We start from the raw sequence: 24,523 nt of genomic DNA on the forward strand, positions 1-24,523 counted from the left end.
AAAAGCAAGAACACAATGTCAAAACTTAAGATGACCTCCTGGGGAAAATGTTAAAATTAGAACTGCTATTTTTTAAAAAAAAAAAAATATCCATATCATTATATTTTAATTATAAAGAGCCTAAAATTACTAGGTGCTGTAGAATACTTTTTAAAAAGAGGCAATTCCTTGCCAAACAGGTTAACCATCTTAAATTGTGACACAATAAGAAAAATAAGGGAATGGATGGAGAAAGAGGCTTTTTTTGAGCAAATTGTGGGGTTCCAGGTGTTTTGGCCCACAACTCCCATCAGCCTTAGCCAGCATAATCAATGGTGAGGAATGCTGGGAGCTGTAGGCCAAAGTATCTGGAGAGCCGCAAGTTGCCCATCCCGTACCTTCACTTGCTCAGCTGACTTTCACGTGGGACTTGCCCTGCTTGAGCCCGTGAGAGATCCATTCAAATTTCACCAAGGAATCAGATCTCCCAATCTTATCTCTGACTTCATCTTCCCCACCTTTTCACTTTCTTTCTCCATGTTGTTGCTTTATGAATAGCCATAGTTTTAAAAAGGCAGTGATGGTCAGGGAAAGGTTTAGTGACCTTTTCCCAGTACCCTTCTGGTTATACTAGTAACTACAGAAGGAAGCCATCGGCACAATCCCGCCCAGAGATACGTGCTGCACACTGAATCCCCACTGAAATCAACAGAGCTTGAAATCAACAGTAAGTCCATGCAAGCATGATCAGAATCCAAGTGACAAGAAATAACTGCCCATGACTCAGCGTCACTGAGAGACCTGAGTTTGATTTTGGCTTGGTGGCTGGCTCTGATGAGCAGAGCCTACTCACTTAGACATAGACATAATAGGTCCTGGTTCGTATTAGATGCCCTGTGCATGTGTGGCAGAAAAGGTTGCCACATGGGTCACATAGATACTCTTTCATTCCCCTTTCAAAGATGCTGGTGATGCAGCAATTGCTGCTAGTGCTGCACGAGGGGGGGTGCTCATCCCTGCTGGAGGAAGATGAAGGGTGGATGTCAAGTCAGGGGAGCACATTGTCACAGCACTATACAGGTGCATTGCTCCTGATAGGCAAGCAGAGCCAGCTCCTGGTCTGAGGTGTCACTGAGGAAAGGGTCCTTCAGTGGACCATCTCTGTCGGTGGACCCCAGCAGATTCTTCTGGTGCCAGCAGCAGCACTCCAAATAGCACCAAATAGGTGTGCCTTTGCCACCATTTCAATTTCTCACCATGCCCCAGGCAACACTACACTGGGAACATTCTGGGAAATTTCAATGGTGGCTAGGCATAGCTATTTGGGCCACTGTCAACTCAGCCTGCCAGGCTCCACTCTTAAACATCAGTGTTCATAGAAGCGAGCTGGACTATTTTCTTTTTAAAGTGAGATCCATGGTTGGCATCAGCAGTGGCCCCTGCTGTGGACCCTGGCAGCTGCCCAAGGATTTCAGGTTTTGGTGCTGAACCTAATAGCTGGATGCCGACATCAGTGAGATGCACAAGACACTGTTGGCTGTAGACCATGATGCTGGTGGACTCTCCCTGCCTTGAGTATGAAGAATGCTGCTCTAGATCTAGAGACTGGGGAGAAATTGTTCAATTTGTGTTTTAAGACAAATTTATCTAATTTCACACTTTTAACCAATATCTGAAACAAAATTCAGCTACTCTCCAAAATTTGCACTTCTCCAAATTTTGCAACAGAGTTCTCAAATTACAATTGCATCCAAAAATGTGCATATTAGAGAAAATAAGATTAAAAATGCATTATGTTAGGGAAATTGTTTACCAAAATTGTGTAGATAAAGCAAAAATGCATACAAAAATGCATGAGAGAAATGCAAACATTTTTTAAAAAATCAAATTTTAAGATTTACTGATTTTAAGATTGGGAAAATGAATAACTAAGGGAAACTACACTAGATAGATTTGTTCATCCCTGTGTAGATAGCCGAAGCGCAAAGGTGATCCCAATCCATTTGGCTCAAAAAAGAAGGCCAAACCATGTCACTTTGCCACAAGGAAGACAAATTTCCAATCTGACCTCAAGAAACTTTCCTCCTGGTTCCAGTCAAGTATGGTAACAAATCAAATTGTCAGCAAAGAAGCAAAGACAAATAGCTGATTCATGGCTCCATCACCACTCCCACGACCTATCTGCGCAATCTGAATTCAGATGTTGAAAAATTTAATACATTCATTGAGAAACCTCATCTTCATCCACCAAAAATCAAGTAATGTCATTTGACCTTCAACTATGTGCTTTGCCACTATTTTTTGCCACTGTAAATTTGGGGGAATGTCAAGGATTTTAAAAATCTGGATTCTATCATCAGCATCATCAGCATCATGAAAACTGACTGGATTTAACAGAGTTGCTTGTGAAGAGACTCAAGCGAGCCCAGGAGGTCTTCCAATCCTCCATTTGGAGAAACAGGGATGGACTCATGTATGCTTTCAACCCTATTTGCTTCCTGAATGAAAACCCCTAGAGAGGATTACAGGACTGTTCCTGAAATGTAGTTGCTTCATCCTTTACCTTCTGAAATGACTCAGAATCAAACCTCCACTTACAAAACGTCATTTTCTCCAGAACTTGAAAGAGGTGGCCCTGAAACACACACCTGGGAAGTATGTAGGACTCCCCGAGCCAGCAAAATGAGTCACGTATCCTAATTCTCTCTAGGGCAACTCCACCCTTTGCAGCAAGTATGACCTGTCTATATACCTCCTTCACCATTCCAGGGCAGGCATGAGGCATCCTTCTCCACCCGATGACAGGAAGCATCATTGAGAGTGAGTCAGGGAGAGAGAACCTGGAAGCTGCATGAGCAGTGCTCGCAGAGTTTCTTTCAAGACATTTCCCTATATTGATTTCTGTACACAATCCAACCCACATACTGTTTTTAGACCTTCATGGAAGCTAGATCTTCATGTGCCAGGAAAATGACTGCAGCCAAGCATAGTGACACACACAGAAGGGGTGAAGGGTGTGTGTGTGTGTGTGTGTGTGTGTACAGAATTTCATGGTTACTTTAAAAACAACAACACCTGAGGTTTTTACTACAGCCGCCTGGACCAAGCTGACTTGCACTGGACCTGACTTTATTCAGTCTTTCAGATGGGGTTCCCTTTCTGCTAACATACCTGTACCAGCTGTGTGCCCCCTGCAAAACAGGACAATGGGGCACAGTAGAGACCATGATGACTAAACAGCTTGTGAGTAGCCAGCCTGGGGTTTCAGAGGTGCTACCTGACAGCTATCCTCTGTCAGCCTTACCAAGCATCCACTCCTGCATATTGGCTCTTTAAATCATATGCTCCAAAGGCATCATTCACCTCACCTGGCCTCGCCCAACCTGGCACCCTCCAGATGTTTTCGACTTTGACACCATCCAGCCCCAGCTAGCGTGCAGTTGAGTGCATACAATCTGTTCCATGCAAAGATCCCTAGATTGGGGTACTAATCCCAATATTTGTTGCTTGGTACATAGGTCAAATTAAGGTATTCTTAGCTCAGGGGCATCCAAGCCCTACTGCACCATACATGAGATCAGCCTTCCCCCAGCTTGATGGCCTCCAGGTGTTTTAGACTTCAGCTCTCATCAGCCACAGCAAGCATGGCCAATGGCCAGGAATGCTGGGAGTTGTCATCCCAAACACCTGAAGAGCTTCCACTTGGAGAAGGCTGCCCCATATATGGGCTGGAGGTCACTGACTGCAAGCTTCATCAGATGAGCGTTTTATCACACGCTCGCTACTGCCCACTTACAGAGGTTCGCACATCCTTTAGGCAATGACGTCAGCCTCCCACGTGCCTACTGCTCCTTCTTCCATTGCAAAATAGACCCCTTTTAATCACTCTTTAAAAAAAACAAAAAATCATGGAATGAGCTGCCATTTCCTGCTGTGTGCAGGAAAAGCGGCACAATATAAATGGCCCCTGAATAGGCCACGTGGTTGTTGCTGTTTCCACTTTCTCTCCCCATGGGGAGAGAAAGGGACAGCAGCAGCAGGCCATAGCGATGGTAGGGAGACATGAAAACCCACTCTTCTGATGATGCTCTGTGTTTGCATCAAGAAAGATGCGGCAATCCTATTTAAATTGGTAGGGCTGCAGCTAATCCAAAAAATCAGCGGAAAGGGAAAAGGGTGGGCTGCCACAGGTGCTCCGGGAGAGGGCCAAATGGATGGGTGCAAGGCAGGGACAACAGAAGTAGGGAACATGGAGGGCAAAGGGAGGGTAGGAAGCTGCAGCAGTGGAGGCTGGTGGCTCTGGTTTCGGTGGAGCTGTGAATCCATTCTGGGTTTCAGTCGGAACCAGCCAGACCTCTAAGGAGCTATCCAGGGTGCTGAGCCCTATCCCCCATGTGAATCGTCTCCCTAGGAAATTGCCTTGCACCCGGACAAACTGTTTGTCTGTCTAGCCCACTACTGCCTATTCCAGCCTTCCTCAACCTGGTGTCCTTCAGATGGTTTGGATTACAACTCCCAGCATCCCGCAGCCAGCCAGAGGTGTAGCCTAACCCACCTGGAGGACACCAGGTTGGGGAAGGCTTGTTGGCTCTGATGAGCGGTAGCTCTCCAGAGGTCTTTCCCATTGCCTGCTACCTTCGCCTTCTTATAGGGATGCCAGCTGCTGAAGCTGGGGCAATCTGGACCCAAAGCAGGTGCTCCACCCCTGTGCTCTCTTCCCTGCTTGTGGAGTGCCCAGGGCAAGGGGATGATGAAAAGGGGTGGAAGAACAAGCAGCGCCAAGTTGCTGGAGGCGTGGGAGGTCTTGAGTAGGTTTCAAAGGGCTGGGATGGGGGATGGGTGGGAGTGATTGGACCATGAGGACCATCAAGGGACCAGAGGCCCACCTGGCACTGACGCTGTCATCTTTTCAGTGCCAGGTTAAGGCTTTCCTTTACTCCCAGGCATTTGGTGGTACAGCCCAGCATCACTGATGTTTTAGTTGTTTTATAGGGTCGTGGTATTTTAATGATCATTGTTTTTAGCTGTTTTAAATGTTTGTGAGTCTTTCTTTTAGGAAGGAATCTAAACAACAACAACGAGAAGGAAGGAAAGGGGAAGGGGAAGGGGAAGGGGAAGGGGAAGGGGAAGGGGAAGGGGAAGGGGAAGGGAAGAAAGAAAGAAAGAAAGAAAGAAAGAAAGAAAGAAAGAAAGGGAAGTAATCTACTAAAGTATATGCCATAGTGACCAGCAGTGTTGGGGAAAGCGAAAGATCTGGCAAAGCCCTGAGGCTGTAGGAGCAACTAGGTTGCAAGCTGATGAAGAATCAGAGACATTTGTGCTCCCCAAGGATGGATGGGAAGAAGGCATAGACTGAAGGGAACACAGTGGCAGGTGAGGGCAGCCCTGCTGCCTAAGGCAGCAAAATGCGTGCCAGCTCCAGAGATCAGCATTCTCCTTCTGGCCTCGACAAGGTTATAGATAAAGTTCCACCTTCTAAAAATGCCTCCTCCTCCTCTGGCAAACACTGCGTGAGTACTGATGGAAATGTCCCTCGAACCCCAGTCTTGGGTCAGGACATTCTTTCCGAGCAAACACCTGGTTCCTTCCACTGGAGGAACTCCAGGTGCAGTCGCAGGCAGCCCTGAGTTAATTAAGACTGCGGAAGAGACACGTTGAAGAAACTGCCCAGGCGGTTCATTCACAATATAAAGAAAGGAAACCTCTCCAGTGCCGGGAGGCAGGGCCTCACATGGCACCGCTCACCTGGACTAGCTGCCAAACCTGTTTTTGATCAGCACAGGTCAAGGCTTAGCTCTGGACCGTGGGCAGTCACGATCGCTCCTGTGCCCTTGAGCATGTGCAAAGGGCCTTGTCCTCAGTACTTGGCCCTCCTTACACATGGGAGGGAGAGGAGCAGGAAATGTTTCCATGGCTGAACAGCTCACTCTGAAGGCCAGCACGAGCCCCGAACATCTCATTTCAGCACGGGAGTGGGGAGGAGGACTGGAGGAGGAGGAGGAAGAAAAGAGAGAAGAGAGTGTTTGTGTCTGGAGCATTGCCAAGGGTGTTAAAAGCAGTAAGTTTTTATCGAACACAAGATTCCCAGGAACACAAAGAGAGGGAAACAGAAACTGTGTGGTAGATAAGACAGCGGCACCAGGCAGCCACATATGAAATTACTGCAGTGACCTTGAAGAAAAGAGCTGTCAGGTGGGGAGAGCATGCCGAGGAGGAGGAGGAGCAGGAGGAAGAGGAGGAGAAGAGGCAGTTGCCCAGGGCTGCCCAAAGTTTCTTATGTGGCGTGACACATTCCAGGAGAAGAACTGCCACCTCCTCTAGAGCAAGAAGACAATCACTCCTACATTGTGGTCCATAATTTTCTAGGCTGCGATCTACAATAAACCAGAGAGGGCATCGCTCTTGCAAGGCTCCCATCCCCGTTTTAAATAATAATAATAATAATAATAATAATAATAATAATAATAATATATTTATTTCTTACCTGCCTCTCCCTTTGGAGATAAATAAATAGAGCTTGGGCAGGAGAATTTCCTAGTGGATTGTACTCATAATCCATCCTTCCCCAACCTGGAAGCTTCTAGATGTGTTGGACATCAGAACCCATAAGCACCAGCCAGCATGGTCAATAGTCAGGAATGCTGGGAGTTGTAGCCCAAAACATCTGGAAGGCACCAGGTTGGGAAAGGCTGCTATAACTTTTGGACTAAACAACACCTGGCCTTATTTGTAATTGTGCTTTTAACCTGTTGGTTGTTTTATTGTGGTTTTAATGTTTTATTGTGGTTTTAATTTTTGTGAACCACCCAGAGAGCTTTGGCTATTGGGCGGTATAAAAATGTAATAAATAAATAAATAAATAAATTTTAAGAGATGTCTTGTACGTTCCCACACCCTGCATCTCCAGGGACAAGAGGGAACTTCCCTTGTGCCAGAATTGTAGAACTAGCATTAGCTTAACAACAGGAGGAGAATATGAATTCGGGGTGGGGGGGAGGATGGATGGATGTGAAATAGGGGAAGAAAGTAACATCTGCTCACATCCATCACTTCTTACCTCTGTCTCTTCCTTTCCTCCCTTCCCCTCCCTTTGTTGTTTCACCCACTTGGGGGCAGGGGGAGTAGATACACTGTAAGCTCCTCAGGGCAAGGACCTGTCTTGGTTGCATGCGCCACACTGTAAAGCATCACAGCCACTGACAGCACTTATAAAACAAAGCAAGGGTGGGGAACGTGTGGCCCTCCAGATGTTGTTGGACTTCAACTCCCATCAGCCCTAGCCCGCACAGCCAACAGTGAAGAATGTTTGGACTTCTGGAGGACCACGTGTTTCCCCATCCATCCCTGACATAAAAGAACAAAAGAAACAAGTGGGGGTTACTCTGCCTGGGTAGGAAAGCGATGGAGCAGGTGGGGTGGAGGAAGAAGGCGCTCCAACCCCTAGCAAAGAGCAGCAGCACCTGAATCAAAGGACCACAGACACTGGGGCAGGAAAGGGGCAACGTGCCACCCATCCCAAACTGTCTCCCCTAAAGCTGCCCCTTCATCTCCCCAATAAGATTAGGGCTACTAGCCTTTGTGCCCAGGCTTAGGTTTCTGAGGAGTTTCCCCATCTGCAGCAGAGTTGCCAGATGTGTTCCCCCTTTCTAGAACTCCTTCCCTGGTTTTCTTTTCTTTTATCCCTTACTCCTGAACAAGTGTGCCTCCAGTTTTAGATTACAAAAGCCAGACATTACAGAAGCCCTTCCTAGAGAAGCCAAGACACTAAAGCAGCTCTCAGCCACCAACGACAGCAACGCTAGAATCTGAGTCCTACCCTAAACTGCCCTGGGCCAGATGGCTCAGTCTGGGCAGGGGGAGGAAGGACTTGAACCTGATCAAATTCTGAGGGAAGACTGAAATCGGACCAGCGGTGCAGTTAGGTCATTTTATACTCTGGTATCAGGGTTCGTGGGGGGGGTGGGGGGGGTGGGGGGTAGCTCTTTAGATGGAAGTGTTGGAAGCCTTCACTGACTTCAAACTGCTGGGAGTCGGCGCTGCTGCATTTGCCCTCCCCATGTTTATTCTGCTGAATGGGGTGCCCTGGGGGCCTCGACCTCTGCCCCAAAGTCCTGTCCTCATGGTACCGCTGAGACAGAGCTGGGAAACGGCAGCCTGACTGGCCGCGGGACCCGAGAGGAAACTTTCAAAGCCTGAGTTGAAGGAGGGAGGAGGGGGTGTCTCCCCAGTACAATACAGCGCCGGTGGAGGTGGCGGCCCTTCCCCCGTGTTACGAGACCCCCACTTATCCCTCGCCGGCTCGCCCGCGCCCGCGCCCAGGCGGCAGCCCAGCTCTGCCCGCCGAAACAGGCGGCATTACATAACGCTGCTGCTAAATCTCACTGCGATCCAGAGCTGAGCGAGCGGGCGGCCCAAGCAAACGGGAGGGGAGCCGAGGGACGGGCAGAGGAGGTCCGCGTGTGGGAACACAGCCGACCCACACCCGCGCTCGTGCCCACACGCACCTGGAAAGGATCCGGCGGAGTTGGGAAGCGGCGGCGGCTCCCCTGGCAGAGGCGCGATCCATCCAAGCCCAACCGCGGCGTGCGGGGAGTAGGGGGATCCGGGGAGCGAGCGAGGGCCGGATGCGACTGAGCGGCTTTGGCCGGGCACTGTAGCCTGCAGGTGACAGGCACCGATCGGGCAAAGGAGAGGAGGCAGGGAGGGAAGGAGGAGGAGGAGGGCGAGGGGGCGGGCGTGAGAGGCTGCCCGCCGCGCCCCCACCCCCACCCCCGGCATCTAGGCAAGCGGAGGATGGATCTCTGGGGCAGACCCGCCCGCACACATACGCCAAAGGCGCCCCCTTCAGGGCGGAATCGCCACGCAGCACCCTGGGCCGGGGAGGAAGGCGAGGCGGCTCTGCCCTCCCTCGGCTCGGCCTCCCTGCGGATCGGGAAACTTCAGGCGGCGGCGCACTGCGGGGAGCCCAGGGGTGGGGGCGGGGGGGGTGCTGGCCCTGGCGGACGGGGGGGGGGGGGGGCGAGCGGGGAGGAGCGGCCGGTCCCGCTCCGCTTTGCCAAAGTAGTGATGATGACGACCAAACTGGGCTTCGCTGCAGCCAGGCGAGCTCTCGGCGTCCAGAACTTTCCTACGGCTCCCGCTTCCCCCGCCCGCACTCCCGGGTCTCCCTCCCCGCAGCCTCCCTCGGAATATCTGCAGCAGCTGCTGGTGGTCCCCTTCGTCCCCCTCCTCCTCCCCCTCCTCCTCCTCCGCTGCTCCGCTGGCGAAAAGTGATCGTGGACGGAGCCGGTTGTTTCCCCGAAGAGATGCTGTGAAGCTCACGCACCACAGCAGCGGCGGCGACGGGAGTGTTCTTACCTCGGGCATTCCTGCTGTCTTCTCCGGGCTCAGTAGCAGCTTCTGCAGGCGGCGGCGGCAGCTGATGGCGCGGGTGCCATCCTCCCTGGAAGCAGCCTTTCCCGCAGCCCGGAGAGCAGGCAGGCGCCGCCGGCTCACCCGGAGCCTGCGCTCCCTCGAGCCATCCAGGGCGAAGACGAGCCACCTCCGGCGCTCCTCTTCTCCTCCCCACCACCTTGCAAGCGGACTCGGAGCGCAGAAGCGGGCACGGCGGAGAAGGTGGTGGTTGGTGGCGGCGGCGCTCTGCCTGCCTGCCTGCCCGCCCGCCTGCCTGCCGCGGTGGCGACGTTGGCGAAGGTGCGTGCGTGTGTGTGTGCGCGCGCGCCTGCGGCGGAGACGGGGCTGTCGAGGCGGAGAGCGTCGCCTCCCCGCCGCCCGCAAGCCGGCGCTTACGAAAAGTTGCCAAGCTCGCTGGGCAGGTTTGCTTCAGTTTGAACAGGACAAGCGTGGCGCAGAGGGGGAGGAGGAGGACGGGACGGGCCGGGCCGCCGCTGCTCTTCGTACCCACGTCAGGCCCCCCGCGTTGGCCGAAGGGTCTCCCAAACCCTCCCCTCTGGTCCTGGGTACAGAGAGCGAGAGAGACTCGCGTAGTAGAGCCCAGAAGAGATTATGAAAGCAGAGGCCGTGACTCAGCGCCTTAACCCCTTCGGGCACCGAGCGCGCGCGCCGAGGCAGCGGCTGCCAACGGGCGAACGGAGAGGAGGCCGGACGCGCAAGGGTTAAACGCCGCGGACCAGGCTCGTCTCACTCAGTCCCCGGCTGCCCCCGTTTTGGATCGAAGCCACCGGGTTCCGTTGTTTGGCGTTTGCACAGCCAGCACTCGTGCACAACCCAGGGCGGCAAGCCTGCGTTTTGTTTTTGTTGCCCCGGGGCCCTGCCGGGTTGCTTTCCAACCGCTTCCCTTCAGCGAAATTTTGACAGCAGCTACATGCGGGAAAAGAGCCACGAGCGAGTGAGCAATGGGATGACATGACAGAATATTTCTTCTCCCTTGCTGCCATCCTCCTCCTTGCCGCCACTCCAGCACTCTCTGCCTTTTAATATTATATTGCGTCGGCAACAGATTCCTCCATGCACATACCCCACACACTTGTTTTATATTTGATGGCCCTGCTGTTCTCCTAAATAAAAATACACCCTCTCCTTCTGTGCTGGAACGGCATTGAGAACCAGCTCCAGCTAACACCCACCTATCTACTCTGAAGAACCAGCATGTCCTGAGTGAACACCTGTGCCTTCTGCCTACAGAGCCCGTGGGGGCCTCTCATCAAAGTGATCCCGCCAGGAAGAGGAGGAGGTGTCACAACACTGGCCCTGCCATGAGAGAAGTTTTTTGCATACAGCTTCTGCATACCGAAGGCCCTGGGTTTGATACGTTTATATCCTCCTTTTCCCCCAAGGAGTCGAAGGCGACGCACATGATCCTCTTCCTCCTCTCCATTTTATCTTCACAACAACCCTTTGAGGTGAGGTCAACCAGCAACTCTGCCCTGATCAGACCTCACCTCAAATACTGTGTTCAGTTCTGGACACCATGCTTCAAGAAGGATTTAGATACGTTGGAACAAGTTCAGAGAAGTGCAACAAAAGTGATCCGGAAACTAGAAACCCAGTCCCTACAAGGAAAGACTGAAAGAACTGGGTATGTTTAGTCTTAAGAAGACTAAACATATGATAGCATTTTTCAAGGGTTGTCACACAGAAAAGGAGCACAACCTGTTCTCCATCATCCAAGATGATAGGACATGGAATAAAGGGCTTAAGTTACAGGAAAGCAGAGTTTGGTTGAACATCAGGAAAAACTTCTTAATGCTCCAAGTGGCCTAAGGAGGTGGTGGGATCTCCATCACTGGAAGTATTCAAGCAGAGATTGGACGGCCATCTTTCAGGCATGCTTTAAACTGGATTCCTGAACTCTGCAAAGGGTTGGACCTGATGGGCTAAAAGGCCCCTTCCAACTCTGTGATGCTAGGTCGGCCAAGTGGGGACTTGAACCTGGGTCTCCCCAGTCCTAGTCCAACCCTAACAACACCTACACCATGCTGGCTCGCAATTCCTGAAATCTCTTGTGTGGGGTGGGTGGAGAATCGTGTAGCAAGTGACACAAAAGACCTTTCAGTGGAGTGGTGCTATCAGTCAGAAGAGGCAATACTGGGTGGGCTAGTTGGTCAAACAAACTAGCTGACCTGGGATAAGGCTGCCTCTGAGGAAAAGCAAGGCAACCACTTCAGGCACTGGATTTTGGGCTGAGTGCCTTTCACAATCTACAAGGGCACAGGGATGGTGGTCTGTACAAGACAGCTGGGATCTCTTCCACTCCCCTTGATCCAGCCAGAAGAGCTGGCTATGCTTCTGGGAACTCGTTTGGGCTTTCCCCAGATACTTAGCCTGCAATGCTACAAAACCATCAAAGGAGAAAATGCCTGTAAGTAGATAGCTAGAGATGTGGGATGTGGCCCAGAAGGCTGGAGAGAAGCAATAAAGTACAGGCTCTTCACTGCTGATGGCACCAGCCCCAGGGTTCATTTGAAGAGTGATAGGGAACAACAGCCTTCTTTGGAGGAGGCCTCTATATCATGGGTGCTGCTCAGCCATGAATAACGTCTGTGCTCTTGTTTTCTTGTTTCTTAACCGGAGCTGCTTCCCTGAGCCCCCATTCTGGCTGGCAACTTATTTTTAACAGGGCCTGCTGTTAAAAGGGTCCCTCTTTATCCCCATCTTCCCTGGAATTGACACCAGAAAGACTTTGGCACCTCAGTGGCTCACTAGCATTTCCTTGCCCCTTGGCTTGTGCATGGGAGTGAGCAGCTGAGGGCCAAACCAGGCGAGATGCCGCTCACGTGGATCCAAATCAACACCTCTACTTTATACCACTAACAATTCAACCCAATACAATTATACAAAAGTAAGCCCCACTGAGTTCAGTAAGACTTACTCCCCCAGGAAAGTATGTTGAGGACTGCAGCCTTACAGGGTTTTTTTTTTAAGGAAAACCTTTACATACTGCTGTAGGTTTATGGGGAGAATGGCTGGTTGTCATCACCAATGTCAAAAGTATTATCCCGTCCATGGTCTCAGTAGATACATATTCGATTGCAGAAGAGCAAGCAATGCTTCTGGATGGGAACTAGTTCAGGCTTTTGTCTGAAGTGCTACAAAACCGGTTAGACGAGAAACCATGGTGGCACACAAAGAATATTCACCACAAGCAACGTCAGCTGAACAATACCACTGGCAAGTCTCTGAAAGGTTATTGTCCGTTAAAAGGCTACACTGATGGAGCTCCACAGGCACTAACTCAGTGCGCTGCAATGCGTGTGGAGTAAGCTGCCAAGATCTGTTTTAGCCAAGAGAGCACCTGACGACCAACCCCAATAAAAAACACATCATGGGCCATTGGGTTCGGCCATGCACTGGGTATTGTACGGAGTTAGTGTAAATCTAATGGGAAAAACATGTAAGATTGCACATAGCGTTAGTCCGAACACCTTGGCAGTACTGCTGATGACTGCCCTTCATTACATGTCTAAACATTCTCAACTGTGTTGTACAAGAGGGGAAAATATACAAGCCAGCTAAACATATGCCTGCAGGGAGGGAGCAAATTGTACAGATTAGCCTCCTAGTCTTCTTGTCAATTGCCAGTGTCATAAACAAAAGGAAACGGCTCTGAAGCTTTTTATACAAATATAGCTTTTTATTTCACTGTGAAATCACTATTTAAACAAAAGGTGCTTTATTCTTCTCTGGGGCATCCTTCTTCAGCCCCTCAAAGAGGAAAACCATTTTGTCCACCATTGAATTCAGCAATCCATAAACCTAAAAGCAGGAGTCAATTCAATGAAGCTTTCAGGACCAAAAAAATGGACATCACTTCTCAGCAGGAAGATATGAATAAATGTTGAGTTCTCTACAGACATATGATCAAGTACACCAATCTTCCCCCAACCTGGTGCTCTCCAGATGGAATGATAAATGTTGCTGTCCATCATATCTGGAAGGCACCAGGTTGGGGAAGGCAAAAGTAAACCTATGAATTTTACAGATTTTTTCAGAAGTCGTAACAAACATTGTCAGGGCAGGTGTGGTAGCAAATTTGATGTTTTCTAATGCCTATCTGATATCTGAATTTAGTGCCAACTAAACACTTAAAACTTAATCCACTTTAGTCATGGAAATAGTGGGTGGAAACCAGCTTTCTGTGCCATAGCTATAGAAGAATGTTATGCCTGGCAAGAATTGTGGAGTCACGAAAATCTGCTCCATATGCTTGGCTATACAACCTCCTTTAAACCTCCACAGAATGACATGCAAAGAGACTAGAAGGGATCCCTTGCCCATTTTGTGCAAATGCCCTTACAATACAATTAGTTATGAGGTGGGTCTATCAAACCTGGACCTAGACAGGTTCCCTGTAGCAGTAAGAGCAAAGCCGAAAGATGTTTTGATTATAAAAGATTTTTCCATGGATAATAAAGACTTTCCCACTGCAATCATGAACATCTTTTTGTGTACCTCTACACTGTTGCTACTGAAATCCTTCATCAACGACAAACAGAAGCAATTGAGACAGCTCTTAAAACCACATTGTTTCATTACCACAATGGCCAAGGAGATTACAAACATACATACATTAATTAGGAGCACACCATTCTCCTTAACCATTGACTGAACATATCTTTGTTTTTTTATGGGCAGAGAAAAGGCTGACATGACAACCGACAGGAGAGGCTGCTTTACCTCCCTACTTTGCATTGTACTAGTGCAAGGGAGGCCTGTACGCTTAGAGACGAAGTGAAAGAGCCATGCAAAGGGATAAGTGTTTCCTAAGAATGCAAGCAGCACTCCCTGGGCCACGGATCCAGGCTCACTGAGCAGAATGTCCTCTCCCATGACCTGCTGGCTGAAGAAGATGCAACCAGGACACCCAGTATGTGATGGAGATTTGTGATAGGATGTCCTGTCTGCTGGCAGCCATGCCAGATCGTGGGACCATCTTTGGTAATGTAGCCAATCAAGTGCCAGTACAGCCAGCCATTCTAAAAAAGTTCAGGGGTAAGAAGTAAAGTGAATTCAGAAGCAATCCTATAACACACTCTCCTGCGAGGAAGCCCCACTGGGGCTTAGTTCTGATTAGGCATGTATAGGATTGCACAGTTAGAGATGTTTAAACTTCCTTTTGCTTCCTCCCTCTTAGCTACATTATTCTTTTTAAAATATTATGGTTCTGGCTGACATTATTCTGAAATAGCAGGTCTACGCATACTGCCTTGCTGCCTTCCTCAGGGATGGGGAACCTCTGGCCCTCTATATGTTGTTGGATTACAACTGCCATAATCCCTAACCATTGGCATGGTTGGCTGGGGCTGATGGGAGTTGGGAGGCCCCAACATCTGGAGGGTTACAGATTCTCTTTCCCTGATCTAGCCCTGTGGTAATAGCAGAATGACAGTAATTATCCCATTAGTCCATTAAGCTTCCCAATCTGCCTGAGTCTGATAGTAGAGATCAGTGGTTAGAGTTCAACCAGATTCAGGGACTACTTGAGAGACTCAGTTTTGCCTCATGCTCTATCGTCACAAAATAAAACCCTGTTCGGTTAGCCTGGGCCTCAAACAAGCACACACCTATCGGTGGAAGCAGACAAAGCATTTGAAGAGCCACTCTGAACTTGCACAATGCAGCCATTTAAGAAGTGATGCATGAAGGACCCATCAGAGAGAAGTAACTTCAGTCTTAGGGGTTCAGATGAAACTGCTGCTGACATCTCACAATGGAGAGAAGAAGCTCTGAGACAGACACGTAAACCATCATATGCTGCAAAATGAAAGCAGGCAGTCCCATCCTGGACACATTTACTTGGAAGTAAGCCCCACTGATTTTAGTGGCACATACTTACAAATCACCGGGTTCAGAACTGCAATCAAAAAATAAAAGCAAACGGACAGCTCCGGACACACTTACTTCAACATAAAGTTTCTCGTGGTACTTTTCCTGCAAAATTGGATCCACTTGTTCGTGGCGAAGGGCTTCTATTTCTGGATTGTCTACTGAAAAAGATATCACTTCCTTTGCTTCCTTTGTGGAAAGTCTTCCTTTTCTGTCTTCTTTCAATTTGGTTTTCTTGCTGTTTGGCCGTTCCTGCTCAGAAAAATGGAAGTATGCTAAAAAGAGACGAGAACAAGCTAAGTAAACACACATAACATACACCCAGCTTCATAACAATGTCATAGGAAGGTGTGTTTCAGCAAAGAGTCAGCTCAGTTCAGAAACTCCAAAAGTGCATCCCGTTAATAGTTCCTCTGAAGTAAGTCTTTCATTTCTTGGTATTTGCCTTGAAGAACACAACTACATACCTCTTTCACTGCTTTCCCTTTTTCTTTTTCCTTCATAGCAGCCTTCTTATCCTCTTTCTGAACTTTCCGGTCCTCCTTCCCTGGCTTTACAACTGGTTTCACCTCAACTGCACAAAAATCAGAGCAGTTCACTCAGATGAATCCTGTTGAACTAAGGTTGACAGCTGTCCTTCTGAACAGTAAACCACATATACACACACACACACACACACACACACACACACACACACCTTTTGGCAGGTAGGCAGCACTGAGGTCAGAAAAGCCTGTAAAATTTGAGATCCATTTAAAAAAACAGACCATTTTCTATTGATTAAAATATTGATAATCAATTTTCTATTGATTATCTGGATTAGCCAGGCCCTACCTCTGACCTCCTCAGATTCTTCCAAGCCCCACACCCTCCCCCAGACAGACCAGGTCTGTTTTGATGACAGCTTACCTTGTTCCTCCGGGACAACTTCTACATAAATGTCCTTCTCAGGCATACCAAGGAGGGCCCTGAGCATTAGCGAGCTGCTCACCAGACCGTCAATGACTTCACGCCACAACTGGAAACTGACATGCAAAAGAAAATTATCTTTATTTCTGGATGGAAAGGAAAGGAGAGCAAGGCAAACCAGAATTTCGCTATCTGTCATTTTGGCGATTTTCTCTATCTCCATAACTAAGGGCAGACTGAAGCTAGCAGGAGCTCATGACAAAGCTAACTTTTAAGGCAGTATTTCCCCAAAATTTTGATGACCATGACACCGACTTAAAAAAATTAAATTGAATTAAAACTGAAGACAAATGGCACTCTGACATGAGTAGGTTTACTTTTAGACTGCAAGAATTACTCACCCTGTCCCTCAAGCAATATTTAATTCCTTCATACACCTAAGATTTTTAAGATGCTGTGATTGTTATTTTAATATTGTATTGGTTTTATATGCTCTTTTAACTAAATTTATGTATTATATTGTGTTTGATGTTGTTCCCCACCTCGATCCAAAGGGAGATGCTGGTAATAAATAAATAAATATATTATTATTATTATTATTGTTATTTACTACACAAGGGGAAGAGATAAGCAAACATATTATGTACAGAAGTCCCAAGCAAAGGGGTCTGGGTATCTCCAACCTGAAGTGAACTTACGATGCTTTTCCACTGAGGCAGTCTCTATTTGTAATAAGAAACACATGAGAAAAGCAAGGGGTCTCTATGGAGCTCCCTATTCAGATTACTCCAAATGATTTGGGACCTGTCTTTTTAATCAGAATTACTCACCGTTAGTGGAGCCTGCTCCCTATGTTCCTGTGTGCATCTTGGGGAGGCAAGCCCAGAGCAGAGATTCACACAAAAATGGGATGGGCAGCCTCCTCTGAGGAGGTGGGGATTTTGACGCATCTCTGTATTGGGTGTAGTTGAATGGTCCCAGTGCAGAGACATGGCAGAGTTACCCACACCTAGCAAAGGCTTCCTGGAAGGGAGCAAGGCCAGCGCTCCTTTGGGCTCACTGGAGGAGCCTTTCACTCATTTCTGCCATCATCACCCTCTCCGTCTGCTTCACCAAGCTTGGGGGGGGGGAGGGTGACCTCTCCACACAGAGGCCACCGCCACGAACTGCCCTATGAGCAGGACAGGAAGAAGCAGCACACTGCCATCATCACCAGCTCTTCATAAATAGTCTACTCAACTGTTTTAATGACAATGTTGAGCCTTGTTGAGGTAAAAATGCTTAAAAGAAAGAAACAAATAAATAACTTAACAACTCTCTCTTGGTACACCCCCAGTTTGTGAATGCTGGCTGTGAAATGCTGGGGGCTGTAGGAGTTTTTTTTTCTGTCTAAACATGCATAGGTTGGCACCCTAAGGAGACTACTGCAAAAAGTAAGGGCCAGATTCCCTCTGCCCCCCTCTTCCCGGGAAACTGAGATATACAAGAAAACTAATTTTATTTCTGGATGATCAGGCTTATTCTGTTTTTGAAATCCCTACAAACTTTTAATCTAATTATAGATTAAAAGAAACTCATCTCCACCGCTCTAAAAACTGAGTGGATGTTTCATATGGAATGTGTTTACGAGTTAAGAAACCTGGTGTCCTGAGTGAGATCTCCAGAAAAGAACTCTAAGAGACACTGGCTATTTCTCTAAAGAAGGAAACAAGGGGACACGTTCTAAGAGATTGAGGTGCAGTGGTTAGAGTAGTGGGGCAGAACCAAAGAGACCTTGGTTCAAATTCCCACTCAGCCAGAAAGTGCATTGTGCAATGCTGAGCTAAACACTCTCTCCTACACGAATCCATCTCCAGGATTGATGTTGGGGTGGGGTGGGGAAGTGGGTCAGGGGAAGGCCAATGGATGCTGTTCTGAGTTCCTTGGAGGAAAGGCTGGATATTTTTTAAAAAAAATAAAGCCATGTCTAAAACAGCCTTAATAACTAGAACAACTGCTAGCTACCCATTAACTCAGAAATCTTCCCTTCCCTGTTGGAAGCCTATGTGTGTCTTACTTGGCCTGCAGAGGGGTTTGTTTAAGGGGCTTGCTGATCATAGAATAGTAGAGTTGGAAGGGGCCTATAAGGCCATCGAGTCCAACCCCCTGCTCAATGCAGGAACCCACCTCAAAGCATCCCTGACAGATGGTTGTCCAGCTGCCTCTTGAATGCCTCTAGTGTGGGAGAGCCCACGACCTCCCCAGGTCATTGGTTCCATTGTCATACTGCTGTAACAGTCAGGAAGTTTTTCCTGATGTCCAGCCGGAATCTGGCTTCCTGTAACTTGAGCCCATTATTCCTTGTCCTGCACTCTGGGAGGATCGAGAAGAGATCCTGGCCCTCCTCTGCGTGACAACCTTTCAAGTATTTGAAGAGTGCTATCATGTCTCCCCTCAATCTTCTCTTCTCCAGGCTAAACAGGCCCAGTTCTTTCAGTCTCTCCTCATAGGGCTTTGTTTCCAGACCCCTGATCATCCTCGTTGCCCTCCTCTGAACACGCTCCAGCTTGTCTGCATCCTTCTTGAAGTGTGGTGCCCAGAACTGATGATGTTGCCCATTGGCTAGGCAAAGTATTTGTAGGACAAGTTGTTAATAATAATAATAATAATAATTTATTTCTTACCCGCCTCTCCGATTGGATCGAGGCAGGGAACAACAACAAGCATAAAATACATAAAATACTGATTACAAACATGGAATACACTGTTTAAAAACAGCCTAAAAACAGCCTAAAAACATCCTAAAATTCTACTGGGTAGGCCTGCCGGAAGAGATCAGTCTTGATAGCTTTCTTGAATGCTAAAAGACTGTCAAGCTGACGAGTCTCCTCCAGCAGGCTATTCCACAGTCTGAGAGCAGCAGAAGAGAAGGTCCTCTGGGTAACAGTTGTTAATCTAATTCTTGCTAGCTGAAGTGGATTCTTCCCAGAGGACCTGTGTGCAGGGCGGATTGTAAGGGAGAAGGCGATCCTGCAGGTAGCCTGGACCCAAACCATGTAGGGCTTCAAAGGTGATAAGCAACACCTTACACTTCGCCCGGAAACTAATTGGCAGCCCGTGAAGAGATTTTAAGACTAATGCTCCTACTTTAGTTTTATTCTGTTTCTTTTAAATGTTTGAAGTTTTTCTATGGTGTTTTCTTACTTTCTTGCATTTTTATAGTTTTACATCTTGTTTTGTAAACCATCCAGAGAGTTTCAGCGGTTGGGCAGGATAGAAATGTAAGGCATAAATACTATCAACCACACACCAGATCTGATACAGGAGGTCAGCCTGAGGGGTCAACGGTATGGCACAAAGCTCCACTGCTGCTTTATTGATCTGGGCCAGAGCAGCCTCTCGCTCATCTTCTTCAGGAATTGTCAGCACTGTCTAATGAGACAGAAATCACAGTCAAGTTCAGAACTACAAATATCCCTGGCTATCCATGGCCAGCACAAGGCCATCAGGTCCTGAAGCAGGACAAAGAGGCAGAATGGGCAAGATACTTCCCACCCCCAATTGCCGTGCTTTGCAAAACTAATAGCAGTGCATCAGCCTTGAAGACACCCCCACCCCACCCCGCCCCTGGGCATCCTTCTACATCCCTCACCATGGAGAGAATTGAACGCCTTAAACCAAGAACTGTGCATCTACTGTCCCTGGGGCCACTCCTAATGCACCAACTCAGATGTCCATGCCCAAAATTTGAAGATGATGTGTAGGACTGCACATCTGCATTTCCAGACCACGTATGTATCTGGAAACTCAAGTTTGGAACGATGTGTGCCAAGCATCTCAAATCGGTGCACATGCATTCCAGTGTCTCAGTGGTGGACGCAGTCCTGGTATTGTCATGTATGTCCTTACTGCTCCGGGGTTGGGACCAAGTGATGCAGGGAGTCCATCAGAAACAGATTCTGATTCAGAAGTTGCCGAGCTAGTGGGGAAGGAAGTTCACACCGAAGAGCCTTCCAGCTGCAGATGCGCCCCTCCCGGAGTCTGTCTCCTCAAGGCCAGAGCCTATGCTCTCAGGAGACAGGGAGTCAACTTCCGGGGGTGAACATTCCAAAACATTACTAGATGCTAAGAATCGCCAGAAGTTAAAACGTTCAGCGAGATCAGCACCAAAGCGACAGTCGGAGAGGTTGTGTGAGAAGACGTCTACGCTCCCTCCTCTACCTTGAAACTTCAGACATTTGAAAAGCCTTTTCTTTCCACTGAACGGTCAATTCTACGCATTTCCCCGTAAAAGTGCCTAATTTGTGTTACAGAAGTGTTAATTGTTTGCAATAAAGCTTTGTAGATTAGCCCAGGAGCTTTCCTTGATTTTGACTCCTTGAGGACACTTGAGCACCTACAGCCCACGACAGGTATCATCCTTTCAACCCAGCTGCTGCCACCAGCAGAAACTTTTGGATATGCTGGGAAGAAGACGGGAGATGTGCTCAGAATATTCCAAGGCTAGGAAAAGTAAGGAACGCGGGTCACACACCTGTTTAAAATCTGCAACAGAAAGATTCCACTCCACCCGCATCACTTCCTCCATTTGGTTCACATCCTCCATCACCGTCCCACTCAGCCGGCCAATCATCTCCTCCATCTCAGAGCTCCTTGCTCCCGAAAAAGCTGGGGAGATACTCTTCTGGTGCAGCATCTCCTCCGGACTCTTCTGCAAGTCCGCGGCACTCTTTGGTGCAGAGGTTTCACTGATAGCGCTTTTCATCTGACCCTCGTAGGCATATAGGTCTGTCACTGGAGGAGGATTCATGAGTTTGTTCCATAACTCATGTAGCCCCTTTACCACTTGGTGTTGGTAGTGCAACTGTAACGAGAGAAGATGAGAAAGCGGGGCAAAGAGGAATTAGATACACAATGATATAAACATCTTTGGACAGATTCTGCTAGATCCACAGAATCGTCAAGACCTCTGTGAAAGCCCATTTTGGATAGTTCTGGATACTTTAGCTATATGTACATAAAAATGGACCCCCAGATTTGCCATGGGAGCATGAAGGATAAGTCCCCTTCCAGGAAACAGCAACTATGCACCCACCCCCGGAGGCCATGGAGCCACATCCTTCTAGCTAGCCTGATTAGACAACAGAATTGCAGTCATACTACTGAGTGAAAATCATTCAAGAATGTTCCTGTCTTGGCAGACACTTATTCCTTTCCTGTGCCCATTTGCTTCTAGTAATCAACAATGTGCTGAGATTGAAAGCTAACTTCCCCATTGGTTGATCCTAAATTTGAACTGACACTTATCCCCACCCTCAAGCATCATTGACTAAGCCTGCAATTCTATACACACGTACATAGGATTAAGTCTTACTGAGCTCAGTGAGAGTTGTATGAGTCCTAAAGCAATGAGTCCTAAAACAAAATTTGGTCTCTAAAAACGCCCATTGGGCGGCGGGGGGGAAATGAGGATTTTGTTCCATGGGCAGAGGATTACAAGTCACCCGTTTGGGGGAACATGCTATCAGTCATGGCTCCAATTCAGCTGTGATTATATAAATATTGATTTGTGTAGTGCTGTCCTAAGCACACTTACTCCTGAATAAACATGCTTAGGCTTGCACTTTTAATCTAGTAACTTTCAGAGTCTGCAGCTGTAGCTCAGCAAATTACCATCAAAGCAGAGGCAGAACAGAGAAGTTAAAAATAGTTCTAGTATTTAGTTTCTTTTCTAAACTGCACCTATTTTTGATCCTTTTCTCTCACTAATAAAAAAAATGCCCTTTTTGTTTTAAATCCCTTACAGTGGTGTGGTCCTGCATACTCAGTAATAACATTATGTGCCTAAATGCTTAAGTAATGTTACTGGTTTGAAGAGGAGTGGATACCAAGTAATTTGGGAAGCCAGGGAGTGGGTTTCATAGTCCTAAATCTGATCCACAACCCCTGGTACAAACAGAAACGAGATCAAGATCTTAATAAACCATCAGATAATATTACTGGAGATACATTTGTGTAAGGAGCTCTAAACTGTCAATATCCAACACAATGACATAGCTTTTTTAAAAAATAAGATCCTGTACAGATGAAATAGAAATGCTTTTAAAATCTGTCAGCGTTATCAAGACAATGTATGGCCAGTGTTGACATTGTGTAAGTCCAGATACTAAACTAGTTTCATATTTGATGGAAGTGTAAACAGACTGCAGGATTCTAGAAAAAGTCCCTCATAATGCAATATTAATTCCTGGTTTATTGAAAGAGTTTGTTCTCTATAAATCAGTGGGAATGATGTTAATGGCTGCTGTTAGTAATAGCAGAGATCTGGAAATTACCAAATATTCCTAGACTGAATGAGTGGTTTAAAAGAACTTGGAATAGATTGTACATAGCCAAATTAAGACATATTTTGCAAGGTAATGGAAGAATTATAATTCGAAAGGACCCCATTTCTTAATTTTCTGTAAGACCCTGCAATTTTTAATGTACTGTATATTTAAGAAACTACTTATACTACCTCAGCTATGATGACTAAGTCAAACCTTTGCTGTAACTGTTTTCTATTTTTGATGCTGTTCTGGTTGTGCAGTACATTTTATTTTTTTACAATATGGCTGATATGAATATAAATTCCAAAGGTGTAGCAGTGTCAGATTCCTGTATGAACCCAAGAGCACCCTTTCAGCCCCAAAGGGCAAATGATACCTCTGGATTCTTTCTGTAGAATAACTCTTCCTCCGTGACATATGCATCAAAAGGAGATTGCAGTCGCTCTGGCGTACGGATTCGATCAAGAAGGTCCTTCAGATTTTCTTCCACTATGACAGCAATTTCCTGAGTTTCTAGCTCTTTCTGGAATTCCAACAAAACCGGATGTGAGGTATGATAACTACAGTCCTTTACAAATGTCAACTAGTACACATTCCTGCTACTTTCTCCCATAGAAAAAGATACATAAATATACGTAAGTATGCAGCCATGTGGCCCTGGGAATGCAAAAGCAAGCGACGAGGAAGGAAATACTGGCCTCTGCTATTGGCCAGAGAAACAAGGGCCACGGGAGGCTGCATCCCTTCCCACTCGGGAAGAACATCATGGAAAGGGAGGACCGCCTCTGACGGGTACAGAGTTATATCTCTCCATTTGCTTCTGGTATTCCCCAAAGTATTTCCCTGCTCTGTTTTTCCTTTCACCTTTCCAGCCTTTTTCATTTGTGAACATGAGGGCAGGGTCCCATTTTCTGATTGATATGAACTACTTCAGGAGACTATATTTATCTATAAAGCAGGATAAGAATAAATTAAATTATATAACCAAAACGTTGCCAGCCTCCATTAACATGTCATCAATGTCGCATGAAGGCACAGTATATTGTGGTATCATATATAACACAGTGTGTGTGTGTATATATATATATGTATATTCTGAAAGGAAAAAAAACACACACCATAGCATGTGGCTAGTTCTATATGCTAAAAATTGAAGGAAAGCAACCCAATAGTGTCTGCCAAGGGCCCAAACATGGTGCAAGGAATTAAGCTTTATCTCACAGGGTGAAGGAGATGCCGCATTCAAAAAAAATCCTGCAGCCACTCCAGTTCAGCTGGAGAGAGGGCAAAAGCATGGGGGCGGCATTTATCCATCACCAAAAGGAGGAAATGTTTAATCCGAAATATAAAGAGGGTACAGATTTGCATAAAATTTGCAGATGCATCTAGATACAATTTTACAAATAATTATTATAATTTAAATGGAAATAAATGTCACCATAGTGCCCTAATTCAGTTTAAACTAGATTAGACTGGTAGTGTGAACGTATCCTAAAAAGAGAGAGAGAGAGAGATTATAGCCTTGTGAACACCCACTTGTAGGCCGAAGATCTTCCGATCATAACATCTAACTCATGCTATGCTTCTGATCATGGTCAGTTGTAGCAAGGAATAGATGGAAGGCTGCCTGCTCCTAGCTGTCTGACCCTTCCATAATGTATGCAACCAATACCTATCTGATTATACAAACATTCTAATGTATTAATTGATTACATTTTTAATCTGGCCTCAGCTGAAAGAGCATCTGGCTTCATGACCAAGTGGGGATTTACATCCAGCTCTCTGGGGACCTAACCTGGCATTCTAGCCATCTACACCACACTGGCCATGATAGCTGGGGTGAGTGGGTGATGGGAGTTGTAGTCCAACACATCCGGAGACCATCAGGTCAGGGAAGATTGATATAACTCAACACAAGAGTCTCATCCATACTCCTGGATCTCTGCAGAAATCCAGATGGCATCCTTTTCTTCAGAGGACCATGAGAAGGATCTTTTTCTTCTTCTTCCTTTGTTTGCAGCAACAGCATATTTGTTGCTGTG

The 24,523-nt window shown here is 47.2% G+C and overlaps 2 protein-coding genes across 7 annotated transcripts in view; both read right to left on the minus strand.

Moving 5' to 3' along the window:
• The window catches only part of EPN3 (epsin 3), a 41,513-nt gene extending 32,118 nt beyond the window's left edge, over positions 1-9,395 (minus strand). For 2 of the 6 annotated variants that reach the window (XM_063120231.1, XM_063120229.1), the window contains exon 1: positions 5,725-5,763. The gene's annotated coding sequence lies outside the window, so the exon portion shown is untranslated. Of the gene's footprint in view, positions 1-5,724; positions 5,771-9,336 lie in introns of those variants that run through there. The other 4 variants (XM_063120230.1, XM_063120232.1, XM_063120233.1 and 1 more) reach the window with 4 other exon arrangements.
• Positions 9,396-13,074: 3,679 nt separating this feature from the next.
• The window catches only part of MYCBPAP (MYCBP associated protein), a 31,592-nt gene continuing 20,143 nt past the window's right edge, over positions 13,075-24,523 (minus strand). The window contains exons 13-19 of the mRNA XM_063120235.1: positions 22,858-23,004; positions 20,687-21,016; positions 19,463-19,584; positions 16,174-16,289; positions 15,732-15,838; positions 15,340-15,516; positions 13,075-13,194 (exon numbers count right to left, since the gene is read on the minus strand). Coding sequence (XP_062976305.1) covers positions 13,096-13,194; positions 15,340-15,516; positions 15,732-15,838; positions 16,174-16,289; positions 19,463-19,584; positions 20,687-21,016; positions 22,858-23,004 — 1,098 coding nt within the window. The 3' untranslated portion in view covers positions 13,075-13,095. The remainder of the gene's footprint in view (positions 13,195-15,339; positions 15,517-15,731; positions 15,839-16,173; positions 16,290-19,462; positions 19,585-20,686; positions 21,017-22,857; positions 23,005-24,523) is intronic.

This window comes from Elgaria multicarinata, chromosome 3 (genome assembly GCF_023053635.1).
Source record: "Elgaria multicarinata webbii isolate HBS135686 ecotype San Diego chromosome 3, rElgMul1.1.pri, whole genome shotgun sequence".
Lineage (NCBI taxonomy): Eukaryota > Metazoa > Chordata > Lepidosauria > Squamata > Anguidae > Elgaria > Elgaria multicarinata.